This window comes from Notechis scutatus, chromosome 1, assembly GCF_049901735.1.
Source record: "Notechis scutatus isolate UNSWTSFEM ecotype Mainland chromosome 1, rNotScu1.2, whole genome shotgun sequence".
Taxonomy (NCBI): Eukaryota; Metazoa; Chordata; class Lepidosauria; order Squamata; family Elapidae; genus Notechis; species Notechis scutatus.
Genome location: NC_142009.1, coordinates 24,480,538 through 24,498,737, shown reverse-complemented (window position 1 = coordinate 24,498,737; position 18,200 = coordinate 24,480,538). Strand labels below are relative to the sequence as shown.

At 41.0% G+C, this 18,200-nt stretch overlaps 2 protein-coding genes across 3 annotated transcripts in view; both read left to right on the top strand.

Moving 5' to 3' along the window:
- Positions 1–1,947, top strand: part of MLXIPL (MLX interacting protein like) — a 53,636-nt gene extending 51,689 nt beyond the window's left edge. For both annotated transcript variants that reach the window (XM_026671666.2, XM_026671665.2), the window contains exon 17: positions 1,589–1,947. In XM_026671666.2, the coding sequence (XP_026527451.2) occupies positions 1,589–1,710 (122 nt within the window). In that variant the 3' untranslated portion in view covers positions 1,711–1,947. The remainder of the gene's footprint in view (positions 1–1,588) is intronic.
- Positions 1,948–6,354: 4,407 nt separating this feature from the next.
- Positions 6,355–7,936, top strand: DNAJC30 (DnaJ heat shock protein family (Hsp40) member C30). The gene has a single exon (XM_026671668.2). The coding sequence runs from the start codon at positions 6,629–6,631 to the stop codon at positions 7,343–7,345; it is 717 nt and encodes a 238-aa protein (XP_026527453.1). The 5' UTR covers positions 6,355–6,628; the 3' UTR covers positions 7,346–7,936.
- Positions 7,937–18,200: the final 10,264 nt, after the last annotated feature.

Below are 18,200 nucleotides of genomic sequence, written 5' to 3'. Positions count from 1 at the left end.
ACTGAATGCCTTGGTTTGTGACTATTCAAAGGTGTGACTGCTGAAAAAGAAGACAACTGTTCCTCAAAGTTGCAATCTTTGCTGTGGTCACATGTTCACAATTTGGGTGCTTTGTAACCAGCAAACATTTACAATGATTATGTGCGATCACTATTTGTAAACATCATAACTGGTTTCTGATAAGCAAAGTCAATGGGGAAGCCAGCAGGATGATGTCTTGCTTAATGAATAAGAGTGATTCACTTAATGACTACTGCGGGACTGATATCGTAAGTCTGGCATAGTCACATTAGATAGATAGAGGTAGGTAGGTAGGTAGATAAATAGCTAGATAGATAGATAAATAGATAAATAGATATGATAGACAGACAGACAGACAGACAGACAGACAGACAGACAGACAGACAGACAGACAGACAAAGGTAATGGAGTCCCTAGTCCTCCACTAGTCATCGCCAACTATAGGGGGCATCTCCATTTCCAGGCCATTGAGCCAGCACTGTGTGAAAACATTTCTGCAGTCATGTGGCCAGCATGATGTCACAAAGTGCTGTTATCTTTCCATAGTAAATAGTGCCATACCTATTTATCTACTCAAATTCCTAGATTGGCAGGAGCTGGGCCGAGGACAGAGGCTCATCCCAATGTGTGGTACTTGGATCTGGAATCTGGGCTGCCGGCTTTCCAGCTGACAGGCCAGCATCTTAACTGCTGAGCCATGACACCACCTGTATCTATGTATGTGTGGTTGTATGTGTATCTCACATCACTGAAATGCCAAAGGAAAGTGGGATATAAATACGATTATAAACAGTGTGGATGCTGACTTTTACGTCACAGATCCCTAACTCCTGGGCCAGTAGTGGGCCATGGCCCATTTGGAAACAAGCCCGCAAGTGGCAGGCCTTTGTGCACATATGCAACTCAAGTTGTGTGAGTGGCAGGCTGGTTCCCTTCTCCCCCTGGTAGTGGGCCATGGGCCATGGGTTTGGGACCTCTGTCTTAAAGAACACTGGAAGCCAGAAGCCAATCTGAATGCTAAACGTAATCCTAATGCCAACAGAAATACAGTATATTGTTTCTGGAAGAATCACTGCTTGCCCAACACAGTGCTTTCATCTAAACCCAAACCATGTTATGTGTGATAGTTCTAATGACAGCATTCCACCTTCTGCTTTGATTTTGTTCTTTTCTTTTTGTTGTGATATGTCAGTTCTTTTTTCTCAAAGAAAAAAAACCCCATCATTTATTATCATCTTGCTGGCTGAGGAATTCTGGGAGTTGAAGTTCGTGCATCTTAAAGGTGCCAAGGTTGAGAAACACTGCTATAAAGCATAGGAAGATTCAGAAAGAATGTAACCGGATATGCAGAATGAAAGAATGAAGACAGTATATATGGGAAGGTTTATAATACTTCATATCACTTGTGACTTCTGCAGTGTTATTTCTTTGGGGAGAAGTCTTGCTGTACTTTGCACTGGCAAGATTCAATATTTCTGTTCCCTAAGGAAGCCTACCAGAGCAAAGAAGCAGAAAGTTTTAGAGGTATGTCATGATTTTATACTCTCCACACATTTTTCCCCCTTAGCTGTACTGAGCTCCCTTCGCCAGCTGAGTGTTTCTACTTCAATCCTGACCAACCCATCTGGCATCCCAGAACAGGCTACTCAAGCAGTGACAGGAATAAGTACCATCGATGGCTCTTCCTAGCCCAAAATTGGGATGCTAACCAGAGAATGACAACTGCCAGAGGAGTCCTTCATCCCTTCAGAAGAGCCATATTTATGAATCAACTGATTGATTGGTTCTCTGCAGGAAACTTATAGAAGAAGCATCTTGTGTTGACTTTTTCTCCAAAGTTTCTCTAACTCAAAAGCCACCTGGACCAACCTTGTCTCCCAACCTGGCCAATGAAACAGAAGTGATTAAACTATAAGATCTGTGTGACCTTTTGTTTTGTCTTGGTGGGCTTAGCTGACATCTTCCAGTTTATACATTAGTAATTCATATAGGTGTGGATCTTCAGTCCTCTGTAGTACTTTTTCTGACTTCAGTTCAAAGTCTTAGAACTATTGTAGATCCACTTTGGAAGTCCAACAGGAAACAGAGGTGATGTGGCATCTTTTAGGCTTTGTAAAGTTATGTATCCTTACCAGTGCATAATTTTACAAGTACAGGTACATCTCTAAAAAAAAAAGAGTTACTGTATACCTGAGAAGGGATTTATGCTTTAGTTCCTGTTTACTACATCATCATCACTGTGTGTCTTTACTGAGGGGAGACAGTTACAACTTCAATTATGTTTTTTACCCTTTTTCCATTTTCCAAGAATATGCATAGTTCCAGAGTCAAGCTTACAATGTTTATGTAAGTCTGCCTGTGTGTACATAGTTTTTCAGTAGACAACAAGTCTACCCATACTTAGAGGAAATTAGTAGCATAAGACAATGTCAGGTCAGACCAGTGATTCATTAGATCCACAATTTTGTTTCCAGCATTGGCCGGTCTAATGTGTCTTAAGAAGCTCAATAAACAGGGCCCAAAAAGTGATGTATTATGGAAGAGAATACTTAGCTCGGGGATGAACTGTGGATCCTTGGTGCTATCTGAGCTTGGTTGTTTTTCTTGTATTTCCCTGCACTTCATTGATCTTTGATAATGAAACATCTGCAAGAAAACAACCAAGGTTAGAGAGCACCAAGGACCACAATGATATACAGTACTTATCACTCCCCCCTTCTGCTTGATCTTAGCATCTGTGATTCAGAGGAATATTGCTTCTACAGTAGAAGTCCTATTTGAAACATAATTGGCAGTACGACTGGGTCGTTATTGTAAGATCCATCTTATCCAATTTTTCCAACGAAGGCAAAACAGGATCTTTTGAAAGACTATCGGACAGAATGAAAATTCCTACTATGGGTGCCCCAAAAGTTTATCATCTCTCAATATTGTTCCAGCTAGCAGAAGAGCTAAGGCCCAGTCACAGAACACTTTCCCATCACCATCTGAATAGTACAAATAGGCCAGCATAGCAACTTTTGTCAGTAAATTACACAACAAATTCAGGGGAAGGGCCACTTAATATAAAAAGAGGCTACACTGTGGAAGAATAGGCCCTTGTGCTCCCCACCCCTACCATTTGTTTCTTTCCATCATCAGCATAGCTGAGTTGCCAACAATATAACCTTGATGCTTGATATTAACAGGACATGAAAAGAGACCCCAACTCTGCGTCCCCTGGGCAACAGTGATGTCACCAGCTAATTCTTTCACCCCCAGAAGCGCCTCGGTGCTTCCAACACATTGTAGTATCTTGACACTATAGGGTAAAAGTGACACATTGGTTTTGAAACTCTGCAGCCACTAGCAATAAAATGCTTTCAGTGTAGTGCGTTTTTTAAGTATGTGGCATAATAAATCTTCATGGTAGCAAAAGTTTCTTGGTTATTTTGGTTCCAACAGATTAAGATGTCAACCAGCTCTAGAAAACAATTTCAAGAAATTCCAATAATGTGGACCCACAAACCCAATTATAGCTGGTAAATTCCTGTAGGGTCTTACTTTGCTCTGGCGTGTGCAATAAAATCAGGATCCAGGAAAACCTGATATCAGAATACTTTATAAAACTGGTTTCACATTGTGCTAAGCCACCCTTTTATTTGATTGTTTTAGCACAGGACCCACATGCAGGAATTTTGGTCCTGCATATGGTTCCTAAAACCTTGCTGGATCACACTGTCACAATTAGATAACAAGTTCTTCAGTTTTTGACATTGCCATTTTTTTTTCCAGTTAAAGGTAAACAATAGAAAGGCTTTACAAGGATTCACATACCCTGCTTTATATACCCATCTCCCCAGCTACACTACAGTCTACTTTTTGGTAAGCAATAATATACAGGGTGAAAACAGAAATAATAAATAGTAAGCTAAAAATGTAAAGGCACAAGATAAAAAGAAAAGGAAATAAAACTAAATCTAGCTTACACTAGCACCATTGAGGACATTTCTCCATATCCTTCCATTGTGATAAATCATCTTTGCTTCTATTATGCTCATGCATCACTTCATACATTTTTTCATTATAGTTTTCATTTCTTACCCTTGAGGTTCTCTTCAAGCACATCTTTCTCAGTCTTTGCCTCAATCCATTTCTTTGAACAAAAGTTTTTGTTCTACAATCTAATCCTCATTCATTCTCTCTATACTGCATAACCAAATGATATTCCCATGCTCATTTCATATTGATAATAGATTTCTGTATTCAGTCCAAATTCATTTTGTATCTTCCTGTTTTATCACCCAGTTCTTAAATATCCTATAGCCATTGCATCCAATATATTTGTTCAATTTCTCCTGACAAACAATTCCCACTTTATTAAAAAAATGGGCATAGTGTACATGTTTTGTTTCTTTTGACACTCATCCAGTACAATATACTACACATCACCCACTAAATTTCTACTAGCATCTGCTTGCTTTTGCTTCCATTTTCTCATCTGTAGTAAATGCTCTACAAAGAGTTGCCAATTTTTTTTTTCTTTTTTGGCTTTTATGGGTTGTCTTGCAATACATTAATTTGCTCCACTTTCTTTGTCAAACACATCTACCTGGATCGTTGGTATATTAATTATCAAATTCATGCTTTTAATTGCATCATGCAGTCTAACATTCATTGCAAGTCTTTTGGCCAACCACAGAACATCACTGGCACCCTAAGTGTGCTGTCCCAGCCAGTCTATGGGAATTGGATAGTTACTTAGGAATTATGAGCTGTCCCCTTAAGGGAATGCATCATGGTAAATGTAGTTAAAAGTATCCTGGGAAATGTAGTTCATGTCACATGGCTACATCTGTAATCCCGATTGGTCACTTTGAGTTTATCTGTCTGCATCTGCACAATTTACAAATCTACTACTGTGCAAAATACAGAACACAGTACAGTCTGTAAATGACTTGGAGAGGGCTGTAAAGCATTGTGAAGTGGTATATGTCTAAATGCTATTGCTACCTGAGCTCCTTAGATTTTTACCCAAAAAATATTTAAAAATACATTAAGGAAACATCACACACCTTGCCTTACTTACTAAATGCTAAACCATTACACATTCAATTTCTTTACTTCCATCACATATTACTCTTACTTCATTCAGCAACCAAATTTCAAAATGTTTGATAATTCAAGGCAGCTCAGTTTGAGTACTTTCTCTCTAAATCAACAAATGTAAAATAAATACATAATTGCACAATTTTGAAAGTGTAATAATGCGTCATTTTGACATCACCGTGGCTTGTTACAGGTGCCTATATTAATCTTGTTAGTTTATATTCAACCAGAGATGGACAAATGGCCCTGCAAGTAGAAATTACCTTTTTTTTCATTCCTCCCCCACAACTTTGGGGTAAAAGGGCAAGTGTTTATAAGAGAAATCTAGTTTATCATTTAACCATGACGGAAAAGAACCACTTTGTTTTCAGACTCAGGATCTGCTCCCTGAAGCATATGTGAAATCTTCAAGTAACTCATAATGCAAATATAACATAATTACTGCCCACCTCAACAGCCCCAACACTGCTATAATTCAGAGTTTAAGCTACTGTATTATAAATGACACAAGAGTTCACACATCATGACACCCTTTAATTGGGCTTGTTTCATTCCGATGTAGATAATGCATGAATGCAGCGACTGTAATTTGCAATCCACAGCATATAACACAGCATTACAAATCAATCCAATCACCTATGGTTTTTAACACACTCTAGTTGCTATACTGAATCCATTTTGCATAGTACACTAAATAATCAGCTAACCAACAGGGCCGAGTTCTCATGATAAAAGCCACAAAAAGTTAAAACGGATTGCGTTATGCAGCAATTGTAATTTGCAATTGTCCGAATGCAACCATTAGTGTTAACGATTTATGTGTTAACGGGTTATGTTAACACAGCAACAGAAAACCTTACAAAACCCCACAAAACAATCTTTATTAAAAAGATTAATAACAGGACGGTGCTAGGCGGCACTAAATTCTTCTAGTGTCCCATTGAGCTGCTGCCAATAAAAGTCCCGAACTACGCAATTTCTGCTGACATTCGATTCAGACGTTTTGGATTCCGAACCCACCCTATTAAAGCGCTCCCATTGGTGGACAGGTGGGGTGACGTAGAAAACAGAATTCATCAGACAGATAAACGCTACGTTTGACGTACTTTTTCCCGTATTGGCCTTTGCCCCACCTACCAGCTCCTGAATTGGCCAAGCTCCCCGTCTGTCTGTAGACCACGCTCTCCTGCCCCCACCTCCCCGCTCTTACCGGAAACGAAACTACATTGACCGCTTCGCACATGCGCACATAGCCCTTCCACGCATTGGGACGCACCGTCTCTCTTTAGCACACTGCCTTTATCCCTGTTTTCGCCTTCTTGCTAGTGGCTTGCACGGCACGTCCATCAAGAGCGCACCAATAGCTGACTACGCCCCGCCTTTTGGCCGGCCAGGAAGAATTTTCCAATGGGCTTCCTTTCTGGGTTACCGGCTGGTTTTTGCTTAAGGCGGTCGGGTAACTCAAGATGGCAGAGGTCGCGGGGGAACGAGTCGCCGTCGGCTTTTAAGGACGCTGCCTATGGCCCTGGCAAGATCGCAGCGCCAGTCAAGGGCCTCCTCGGTCCTCGCCTCAGATCTCCTCTGGTCGTCCTTTGGAGCCGGTCTTAGGCCCAAAGCAGCGCTGCCTACCCTTGCCTTTCGTGGCCGATCAGGTCCTGGCCAGGGTAACGGCCAGGAGGGGGAAGGCGGGGGAAACGTTTGGCGCCGTGCTCGCCCGAAGGACCTGTACGAATTGCTGGGAGTGCAAAGCAACGCTACTCAGGCCCAAATTAAGACCGCTTACTACAGAAAGTCCTTTCTCTATCACCCGGATCGCAATGCGGGCAGCGTGGAGGCAGCCGATCTCTTCATCCACATCACTCAGGCCTACCAGGTGTTGGGCAACCTCAGCCTGCGCAAGAAGTACGACCGTGGCCTCCTCACCCAGAAGGACATTTCCAACGCCAAGAGGCCCCCCGGCAAAAGTAAAGCAGCAGCAGCTGCTGCTCAGACAGTGTCCAAGAAGAAGCCGGTTTACACCTCTGACTACCCTTCAGGCAAGCCCATCTTCAATTTCGATGAATTTTACCGAGCCCATTATGGCGAGCAGTTGGAACGGGAGCGCCTGATGAGGCTAAAGCAGCAGGAATTGCAGAAACGCAGAGAGAACCAGCAGGATGAGCAGTACAAAATCCTGGAAAGTTTTCTCTTCGTGCTGTTTTTATCAGGCGTCGTGATCCTACTCAGATTCCAGTGAACAGACGAGAGAAGAAAGTGGTGCTAACCTTGTATGCTGATCTCCTCTTGGGGAAACTTTGGGAGCCGGCAAAACAGAAAAACAGTGCCAAGGCATTTGTGGACTTTCTGCTGCAGGGCACTCAACAGATTTTGGGTTACATGAGCAGTCTCTTGGGGAACCTTCATCTAGTGCCCGGAGGACTTTACAGTTTTAGAAAGATTTGAAGCAGGCATAGTTTTATGTAGTTAATTGTCCATGCTTAATAACCTAGGTCCTAGGGAGAAGGAATGTTTGCCCATGCAAAATATTATCACCAGATGCCACTCCTATAGCATTAAATTCTTCCTCTGAGTCAAGAGTAGAAGGATTTGAGGTGATTTTTCCTTTCTTTTCGCATGGGTTGAAATGTTTCTGGTTTGGCACAGGCATATTTATTGTTGATACTTCTGGATTTGGGCCCAAGGCTGCTGCAGAATGTAAAAGTACAGGAAAAAATCTGAATGTTATGAACAAATGTTTTTGTTAAGCATTCAAACAGAGGGACAATTTGACTTCTGGTACTGAGAGCCAATCATGTCTTTATCCTAAATATAATTTAATTGGATAAACAGTTTGACCATTCTGGGCTTTTTTGCAGATTGTATTGTACAGCTGTACTGTGGTTTCCTTATGTCTCCAAAACGTTCAAGCCACACACAAACATTAATTTATACACACACACTTTGTTTTAAAACTTCAGAAGCATAAAGATTTATGATATACGTTACTGAGCTACCTTTAACTATGACATCATTTACATTAACATTGGGGATGACTTACGATAGTGCCAAAATGTGCTTTTTAATTGGAGGTTGTGCTGTCTGCAGTCATCTTCCCGGGGCTTCCCCCCACCCCCCAAAAACCCCCAGCATTTACATGATATTTTAAACTAATTTATCATGTTTCTTAACTGACCCAACCAAACAATTGGGTAACTGAATTATCCCATTTTCACACTGTGTATTAAATTATTAACAAATCATTGGGATTGCATAATAGAATCCCAGAAACCAACATAAACACAAGCTACATTTAGTATATTGTACAAATACATCTATTTTTTTCTAAATATGTCTTCTCTTGCAGCCTTAGTCCTTCATAGGTGTAAACCCCATTTTTCTTTTCCCCTTTCTGTATGATTTTCATTTTAAGTCTCCCTAAACTGTCTGCTGTCTGCTCCTAGTCTGGATGGCGGTGAAAGAGTGCCTGCCCTTTCAATTTTTAGCCAATAACCCCTCCCCTATAGCAATTCTCCTTTGTTTTCAAAAACTGGAATGTTGTTCCTAAACAGTACTATAGAGGGAGTCCTAGTACTGTACTGATCTACAACTGCTAGTGAAATCATTTAAGATTCATAAGCTAGAGTGCTTTGTTCTTGAACTAGCTGGATTTAAGAAGAATGAATCCCCATATATGGATAGCAAGAGGAAATAAGTTTCTTGTGATTGATGAGTGTCATAAAAGCAGCCATCAATCTGAAACTAGAAAATGAGTTCTGTTCTATTGGATATGAAGAACCACCACACCAGGAGGGAGATTATATATATATATATTCTTCGTATTTTGTAATTAGCTTAATTTATTTGAACTGCCTTTAGATTGTTGCTCTGCAGGTAGATTTCTATTAGATGCCATTTCAGATGGTTGTTCCTGTTCATCCCAGGATGTTTTAAGGATCGCTCCAAATAAAGTTCCTTGGAAGATACAGAAGCCAGTTTAGACGTTGTAATAGCTGATGTAATAGTGGACAAAAAAGGCACTCTGAGGCATTATTGCACAAGAGTATATGATAAATCATAAATCAGCGAATAGCATTTTGACTTGTCATATAACCAGCCTTCTACATTTAGGGGCACTTTTCTAAAAGTGTGCACACATCAAGCCCTGTGTTGAAAAGTGTGCACCAAGCCCTGTGTTGAATTAAGCATGGCCACAGAGAATATAAGATGCCCATAATGAAAGCTTCCTAGTTTTTTTAGTGCTGCCAACCCCCCCGCCAAGATAATATTATTTCATCTGAGACCTTCTGTAAGATTTCCTGCAGTATGACAGTACGCTGAAATATACCTGCTAGGATCGCCTAGGCATTCTGTGGAACATTTCAAGGAATTCTACCCCCCCTTCCCAATCTTGCATTGTGTGGCTTAGGTTCAGGTGGAACTGCATGGTGGTCGCTGGGGCTTTCTGGAGAAGCTTGCAGAATCTCTGTTGCCTTGCCTTCACAAGCGTATCTGGATGCTGCTGTTGCCAAGGCAACGGGTGGCCCATCAGCAAGTTGGAGAGCCTGGCTGGCCCTCTCCACCAATAGCAGAGCCTGACTGGCATCCCAGAGACAGCGGCTGCTGCCTGTAACCAAGGGCTACCCATTGGCAAATGGGAAGCAGATCTTTCTTTCTCTTGCTCAGCCTAAGCAGATAGAGGGCTAAGATGACTTCCCCTCCCCTTCTCTCCATCAGCAGTTTCTGAGCAGCCAGTACACGAGCAAAATAACCTGTCCCTTGAGATTTCTGTGAGGATGGGGATCCAGCCAACTTTACCAGCTACAATTTGAACAAGCTATGCTTGATTTCTAACGTGGGAGAGCCCAGGAACTCAAAGCAAGGCTGAACTTTGGTTCTATTCTTCATTTGAATGGACTTGTGGGAACAGCCTGAATTAAAGGACTGAAGTTTACATCTGGTGTGCTGTCAAGGCTTTCACAACAGAGACGTTGTGATCTGTGAGATACCCTGGTGTCACTTTGAACCTGGACGTATGTGTTGGTGCAAGCCATTCTTAACCATGACATCACATGCCAAGAGTGAACAATGCACCTGCCATATACCTAGCATAGTCCATGAACCCACCCTCAACATCTCTAGTTCTTTGAAATCTGCCCCTTGTGAAATGGACACTGAAACATGTATTCTATGTGGTTCAAAACACACTAATTTCTTGAATTGAGATGTGTGACATTTGTGCCAAATGGCCAAAAGAAAGCAACTATCCCAACGCCAAATGAGTAAATTTGTTAAGACCTGATATGAAACCTTAGAATTTGGCTATGGAGTGTGATCAGGTCATGGGGTGGGGCATCTTTTACATCAATTGTCTCTAGCCTGGGCAACTTTCAGTTGTGCTGAATGGCAACCAATTTACTTGGTATCACTGGCGTAAGTTCTTATTGTGGGAGAAATACAGTTTGCTGCCACTAGCCCCAAAATGACAACCACAACTATGCTGAGTTGTTATGTTCTTTGTTATAAATTATTGGTAGTAGAGTATCTTAGACATAGGAGTGGGGGTATTAACTATTGTGTGTCATTTTCTCAGAACTGATTGTTTACAAACAAAATTTAACAATGCTGCATGAATAATTTACTAAATTTAAACTCTGGGCGGCTTACAAAATTTAAAAAAAACACACAATAAAAACAAGCACATAAATAGATGATCTGGACTAAAACCACCAGAATAATAAATACAATACTAATTCGTGGACCCACCCATACATCAATGAACACAGGAAGAGAGTCAGGTCTTAGGGGTTTTCGGGAAAGCCAGGGAAGCGGGAACCTTTCCTATCTCTGGAGGTTGCTATTCTAAAGTGGGGGCAGTAACAGAGAAAGCACACTTCCTTGGCCCCAGAAGTTTAATGGTTTAAGAGTAGGCACCTAGAGTGCACTTACTCTGAATACCAGGTGGTCAGAAACAATTGGAGGATAACCTTGGATAACCAGGCCATATATTGTATCATATACAAATGATAAGAATGTGCAAACTACTATAATTTAAGAATGATAATTTCTGCCTAAAATGAGAAATCTGCATTGATTTCTTGTGTTATCTGTTTTTTCCCCCCTTGGCTAGCTATGGTATTCTCAGCAGTCTTTTCCAACACCAAAGTTTAAAAACTTCAACACATTTTCTACTGTGTTGCTTCAAAGTCCAACTTTCATACTGGTATTTGTAGGAAAGGAAGGAAAGCCACTGACTGAACCATTCTGATCTTTACAGACAGAGAGAGGACCAAAGTATGTAAATATTTTTTCCCCATCGCCTTCACTGCTATCCTAACAGGTGCTAGTTTTTGATGTTCTTTTGTGTTGATAGATGATCCTAAGAGCTTCCGTTTGATGTCTTCATTGTCAGTTTGAAGGCTATTTGCTTTACCTGTTGTCATTCTTTTGATATTTCTTATATTTAAAACTTAGCCCCAATTCTTTTGGCTGCTCCTGGACTTTCATTACTTGAGTTTGCAGTTCCTTTGCATTTTCTGCTATCAGCACATGTTTGTTCCTACTGTTTTAAAACCATATCTTCCAATCCAGCCTCCTTCAATATATATTCAGCACAGAGATGGAATAAATAAGGAGAGAGTATGCAGCCCTGTCTCATTCCTCTGCTGACCTGAAGAAAATCTAATTCATCATGACCATGGCTTCCTGCCCTTTGTACAGATTTAACATGAAGAGCCAATGAGATGTTCTGGATTCCCCCAAACCTTCCACAGCTTGACATAGTTGACACAACTGAGGGTGGTTTTATAACTAATTAAACACACATTGATTTCTTGTTGATATTGTTTAGGTTTCCCAATTATTCAGCATGCATCAGCAATAATGTTTCTTGGTTTTAGTCTTTTCTAAAACCAGACTGAACATGTACTATCCCCCTTTCCATGTAGAGTACTAATCTGTGTTGGATTAATTTAGCATTATTTTGCTAAACACCTTGCATACTCATATACTTTCCAGACTCCTTTCTTTGGTATTGGTATGTAAACTGAGTGTTTCCAAGTACTGTCATTGCTGTATTTTTCCTGACTATGAAATCAACATTGTTCTGTGATTTTTATGTCAGTGTTCAATTCACTCTACTTTAATTTGTTGGTGGCTAGCTCAAGTCATTTAATCTTTTACTGTATTGAACTTTCCATATTCCCTTTGTAATTCTGTCTTTGCAGGTTTGGATTTTCCTTTTCTGCATGGCAACTCAGCAAGAGATCTGGAAGGCTTTAATCTATCTGTATCATAAACACCATTAGTACTCCAAAAGGCTCTCCCCTTCCCTCCTTCTTTCCTTCCTTCCCTCCCTTTAAAAGTCATGAACAACAACAAAAGAAAAAAGTGCATGTCCTGAATAACACAGTATCACCATCTTCTTTTAATGACCCCATAATCCCTAGTGGGGTGGAGTCTGGGCAACTGAACGGAGCTGAGCGTTTACTGGCCAGATGCCCTTCCTGTTGCCAATGTGGAGTTTTTTTTCCAGCATATATTCTCATTGTGCTCAGAGAGAGACATATCTGCCTCTACCTAGGATCAAACTTCTGACTGAGGCAAGATTGCTCCATCTCTAGGCCACCACACCACTCCTGAATAACACAGTATAGCAACTCCCAACCAACGGGCTCATTATTATCATAATCTTAACCCTAGAACTAAAAGTAAAACCAGCTTTTCAGGAGATAAATCTTCAGGAAGTTTGAAGGAATTGATATTTAACCAGGTTGTGAATTTGTTTCAAAGATATTTTAATGAAAAACTCCATGGTACATGAATCACCAATAGTAAAAACGGGAAGCTCAGAATCCTTTTGGATGAGAGTGGTTTATAAGCCACAGTAAATGAATAAATAATAAAGCCTTCTCTTTCTACTAGCAAACAAAGTGAAACACAGCCTGGAACGTAATCTTGAATTTGGGATGGATCTCCCTTCAAGAGTTCCCTAAAATTACTTGGACTCTTAAGAAATAATGTCTCTATGGCTTCTGCCTTTATCTACGTTTTCTTATTATTGCTATTGGTTTGTGGTTATATCCAGTGGTTATTAATTAAATGCACATTTTATGCTTTATTAGTAGCAATATTCAAAATACTTCCCATCCGCTGTCAAAAATGTCGCTGTTTATTCGACTTGTAGCACCTTGCCAATATTTTGTCTGGTGCTTCCCCTAAACAGCATGGCTGGCTGTGCCAAGGGAACTCTCTGCCAGCTGCTCCCATTCTATGCGCATGAGCCTTTGGCAATGCAGATTTCTGTGAGATTGAACATTCCTCATCCATTTATCCTGGAGGGCTCCAGGCTGCTGGCCCAAGTCCTTCCAACTGATCCCAGCCTGTGTGGAATTAATACTGAACTTAAAAACTCAGACTAATGGAAAGCCACTGGAGTGGAGTATTCAAGGACAAGCTGGGCCAGCAAGACCCACTTTCAAGTCTACCCACAACCCGGAATGGCTCTGGCCAGACACACATTCTGAGTCACATGACAAGGAAAGATAACTATAACCCCTACAATGGCTGGGAATTTGCTTAGGAAAATAGTTGCTTCAAGGTAAATGTGGGCTTGGACAACCTAGAACTATGCTGCCTACGGTTGGGTCTAAGCGTAGTACACAAAATTATCTGCTACAATGTCCTACCCGTCAATGACTACTTCAGCTTCAACTGCAACAATTCAAGAGCATACAACAGATACAAATTTAATGTAAACCGCTCCAAACTTGATTGCAGAAAGTACGACTTCAGCAACAGAGTGGTCAATGCCTGGAATGTACTACCTGACTCTGCTGTTACATCCTCTAACCCCCACTCCTTTAACCTCAAACTATCCACTATTTACCTCACCCCATTCCTAAGAGGTCTGTAAGGGGCGTGCATAAGTGCACCATCGTACCTACCATCCCTGTCCTATTGTCCCCATTTATTCGAATCTATTTCCTGTATTCATACTCATATCTATTCTTATACCTATTATCTTTTAAGTGATTGACAAATCTGATAAATAAAAAATAAAATAAAAATAAAAAGATTATTGCTTTGATGGACATCAACTTCCTGATATTTCTAGCTTCTAATTATTTTTTTCAATACTGTACTATCCTTTTCTGATTCTATAATATCATCTTCCCCAACTTCCCTCTTTCTTCAAACCTCCTTGTATAGTTACTATTTCCTGGCTGTAGAAAATTTTAAAAAAATCCTTAATCAGAATTGATGAAGATCTAACAGATACATTCTCAAAACATAGTAAGCTTAGTCCTACCATTTCTTTAAGATTCTTACAGACTTTCACAAACAGGTTGTCCTTGACTTACAACCATTGTGTGCTGTCCCAGCCAGTCTATGGGAATTGGATAGTTACTTAGGAATTATGAGCTGTCCCCTTAAGGGAATGCATCATGGTAAATGTAGTTAAAGGTATCCTGGGAAATGTAGTTCATGTCACATGGCCACCTCTGTAATCCTGATTGGTCACTAATTTGACCCTTGATGGGTTGGGGGAGTTTTCACTTGCTGAACAGCTGCACTGGGTTGGCAGCGAAATCACTGACCCAATGAAAAGAGTTGCTAAGGGAGTACCAATACCAATAGGTGTTGTGAATCCAAACACCTGTCCAAGTACTGGACAGCCAAGGTGCAATGCGACTTATGCCATAGTGACCAACACCCAACCGCGCTGCATCCAGACTTTGAGCTGCCACTGCAGAAATCTCATAACCCTCCTTCGGACAAGGAGCCTCAACATAACACAGAAGCATGCAGGGCTCCTCGGCAGACTGACAAACCGCAACCAAAACCAAGGATGAGTGTCAACTGCACAGCACTGTGCACCGAGTCACCATGCCCTCATTCGTGTCTTCCTATCTGTTTAGCCAAAGTGTATCCTGAAGGACGCCCTGAAGATGCCGTGAAAATGTACATGCGGATAGACACTCAAAGCACCTGTACCCTGGCCAGACCTGCATTCTTCGACCTCTTTGAAGTGCAACAGGACAAACTTCCCTTCACTGTATCAACATGCCATGGACCAAGAAGCACGGCGGGGAGGAGAACTACTGGACTCTGCATAGAGTCATTGGATGGAAGTTCCCAGTTCCCACTACCGCCTGTATTTGAATGCGATGGGGTACTGAATGACTGCAGTCAGATTGCAACACCTGAGGTCATAAGTAGCATGCCTCACCTACAGCACCTGGCTCATCACTTTCCCGCTCTAGATACGGAGGCTGAGATCCTACTCTTGCTGAGAAATAATGCCCCACACGCCTTTCTCTTCTCTGAGTCAGTAGGCGGCCCTGTAGATGGCCCAGTGGCCATCAAATCTCCACTAGGATGGGGGACTGTAGGAATTGACAGTGATGATCGGATGCAGGCTCCAACCCAGGCAAATGCCTTAGCACCATCCATTCCAACTGCCTTCTGACACCCTTTAGAACCATCGAAAACAAGAATGCCATTCCGGCTTAAAAGGCCACCGGCAATCAGTACACTTTCGCTAGGACACTCTAAAGAGTCGCCAACAACGACCAGACGTCCACTAAGACACTCTACACGGGCATATACCTATGCAACACCCTTTCCAACAGCTTCTCGACGCCTTTTTACACCGTGGAAGCAAGAATACCGTTACAACCCTAAAATGCCGCCAGAAGCGACTACCAGACTTTCACGATTGGTACCAAGAGTACCTGTCAACCCTAAAAGGCCACCAGAGGTGACCAGCAGACTTTCACATTTGCCGCCAAGAGTACCTGTACACCCTAAAAGGCCACCAGAGGTGACCAGCGGACTTGCACCAAGAGGCCGGACTTGAAGATTGAACCTCAAGCTTTGCATGCTTTGCTTTGTTTGATGCTTTATTAATGTTTACTGTTTCTCTTAGTTTATAGTTAATTTTTTTTCTTTCTTCTTTTAATAGTGGAATTTACAATTCCAGGCAGGGAATGTGGTGTCCCAGCCAGTCTATAGGAATTGGATAGTTACTTAGGAATTATGAGTTGTCCCCTTAAGGGAATGCATCATGGTAAATGTATCCTGGGAAATGTAGTTCATGTCACGTGGCCACATCTGCAATCCTGATTGGTCACTAATTTGACCCTTGATGGGTTGGGGGAGTTTTCCTCACTTTTGCCTGAACTCCCTAACTCATGGGAGCTGCTTTCTATCGCTACGAGATGGGTTAGGAGATAACCATCTTTTACTACAAGGCAGATATGCAAAGGATTGGTCATTAAAGAAGAACTTCATCGCGAATGGGAGTTATGAGGATACCTGATGAACCAATAAATGTACTTTGTTATTGATGTCTTGTTGAGTTTATCTTTCTGCATCTGCACAGCTTAAAAATCCACCTCTGTACAGGATGCAGAAAAAAATTGTTTAGTGACCAAAGTTACACCAGCAATGAAAAATATGATCTATGACTAGTTTGCACGTTTATGACCATTGTATTATCCCCAAGGTCACATGATCAGAATTTGAGTGCTTGGCAACCTGCATGCATTTATGATGGTTGCAAATGGCATGGGATCAGGTGATCAACATTGGCAATTGCAGTTTCCCAGCTGGCTTCCCACAAGCGAAGTCAATGGGGAAAGTTGGCTTTGTTTAAGAACCATGTGCTTTACTTAAGTACTGCAGTGATTCTTTTAACAATCATAGCAAAGGAGGTCATAAAATGGGGGCAACACCCTCCTTATTTAGCAATGGAAATTCTGCTCTCCATTGTGGTTGTTAAGTCAAGGACTGCCTGTATATTTTCTGCTGTGATATCTTCTAGTTTTTCATATTTTTTTTAGAACTGATATATCTTCTATGCTTTTCAGTTGACTGTGTCCCATCCTCCTTATGCTGGCTTACACTCTAATAAAAACTTGATTTGATTTACTAAGCTTAGTGACAGTAATATGGGTTAGACTTGGGGAATAGTGTCTAGATTGTAAATCCAATCCAGTTGGTCTGTTTATACATAGATATTAGGTGAACACAGATGACAGCTTCACTAACCAGTTATGTTGCCCAAATAGTATCTGAAATGTTTGTGAACATTTTCATGCCATGCTACAATCGACATGGCAGACAGGATGCAAAAAACCTTTCTCCTCCTTTGTTTTCTCAGATCCTTAAACACGCCTGAGAAGTTAACCATTACAAAGATCTACCTGATACTGGGTTTCTAGAAAAAGACAAGAAAATTATGTCTTGAAACCCAACACAGTTGAGTTGAGAGGAGATTCATTAGTGTTTCTTACTCATGGGATCAATCGTGACATTCTGTACTGAAATGTTTTCCTTAGCGTGTATGTGTATATCTATGACTCAGCAACAAGGGAACTGAAGTCAATTCTACTTTTATCTGATCTCTCTGGCATAAAACTCAGTCATCCCGATTCAACTACACAATGATCCTGCAGGACACGTTAGACTAAGAAAGACATTGGCATGCTCATCCACTGAATTCTGCTGAATGAGAATTCCAGCTGGATCTCCAGGATTAATTTCAGTTCGCAGTCACTTTAAAGCAACAGAGCTACCAAGATGATAAAGAGATAAACATATTATTCTTTATATTGTTCTTTCTTATTAGAATTATTTATTCATTTCAGGGCTGTGGGAAAGTACAGGTTTTTTTACTTTTGTACTTGTCAATTGCTGGGGTCTAAGGCTATAAATAATATTGTTGTATTAATAGTAGCAATTAATAAGAATAAGCATGTCACTGTAATTATTTTTCCTAATTGTTTTGCTCACATTTTTCTCAAGCTTTAAAGCAATCTTCTAGGGATAAGTCAATTGTCGCTAACTCCTTATTATACATGGCAGGTGCCAATTGGTAACCTATCTAGACCAATCTATTGACATCATAAGTGGTTTTATTTTGAACATGGATATGGTATCTATTCTTTTTAACAGATCTTGCAGAAAATTGAGCTCTTGCACAAATCCAGTCATTAGTGTTGATACAGTCCAAGTCATAATGCTTATTTACTTCTGTTCAGGACTCTGGAGAAGCAGCCAAATTCAACGTGCTTTGGGGCACAAACTATATTTTTTATTCAATCAGGGTC

Excerpts from the sequence above, each read along its gene's own strand:
- DNAJC30 (XM_026671668.2), top strand. The coding sequence starts at position 6,629 with ATGGCCCTGGCAAGATCGCAGCGCCAGTCAAGGGCCTCCTCGGTCCTC.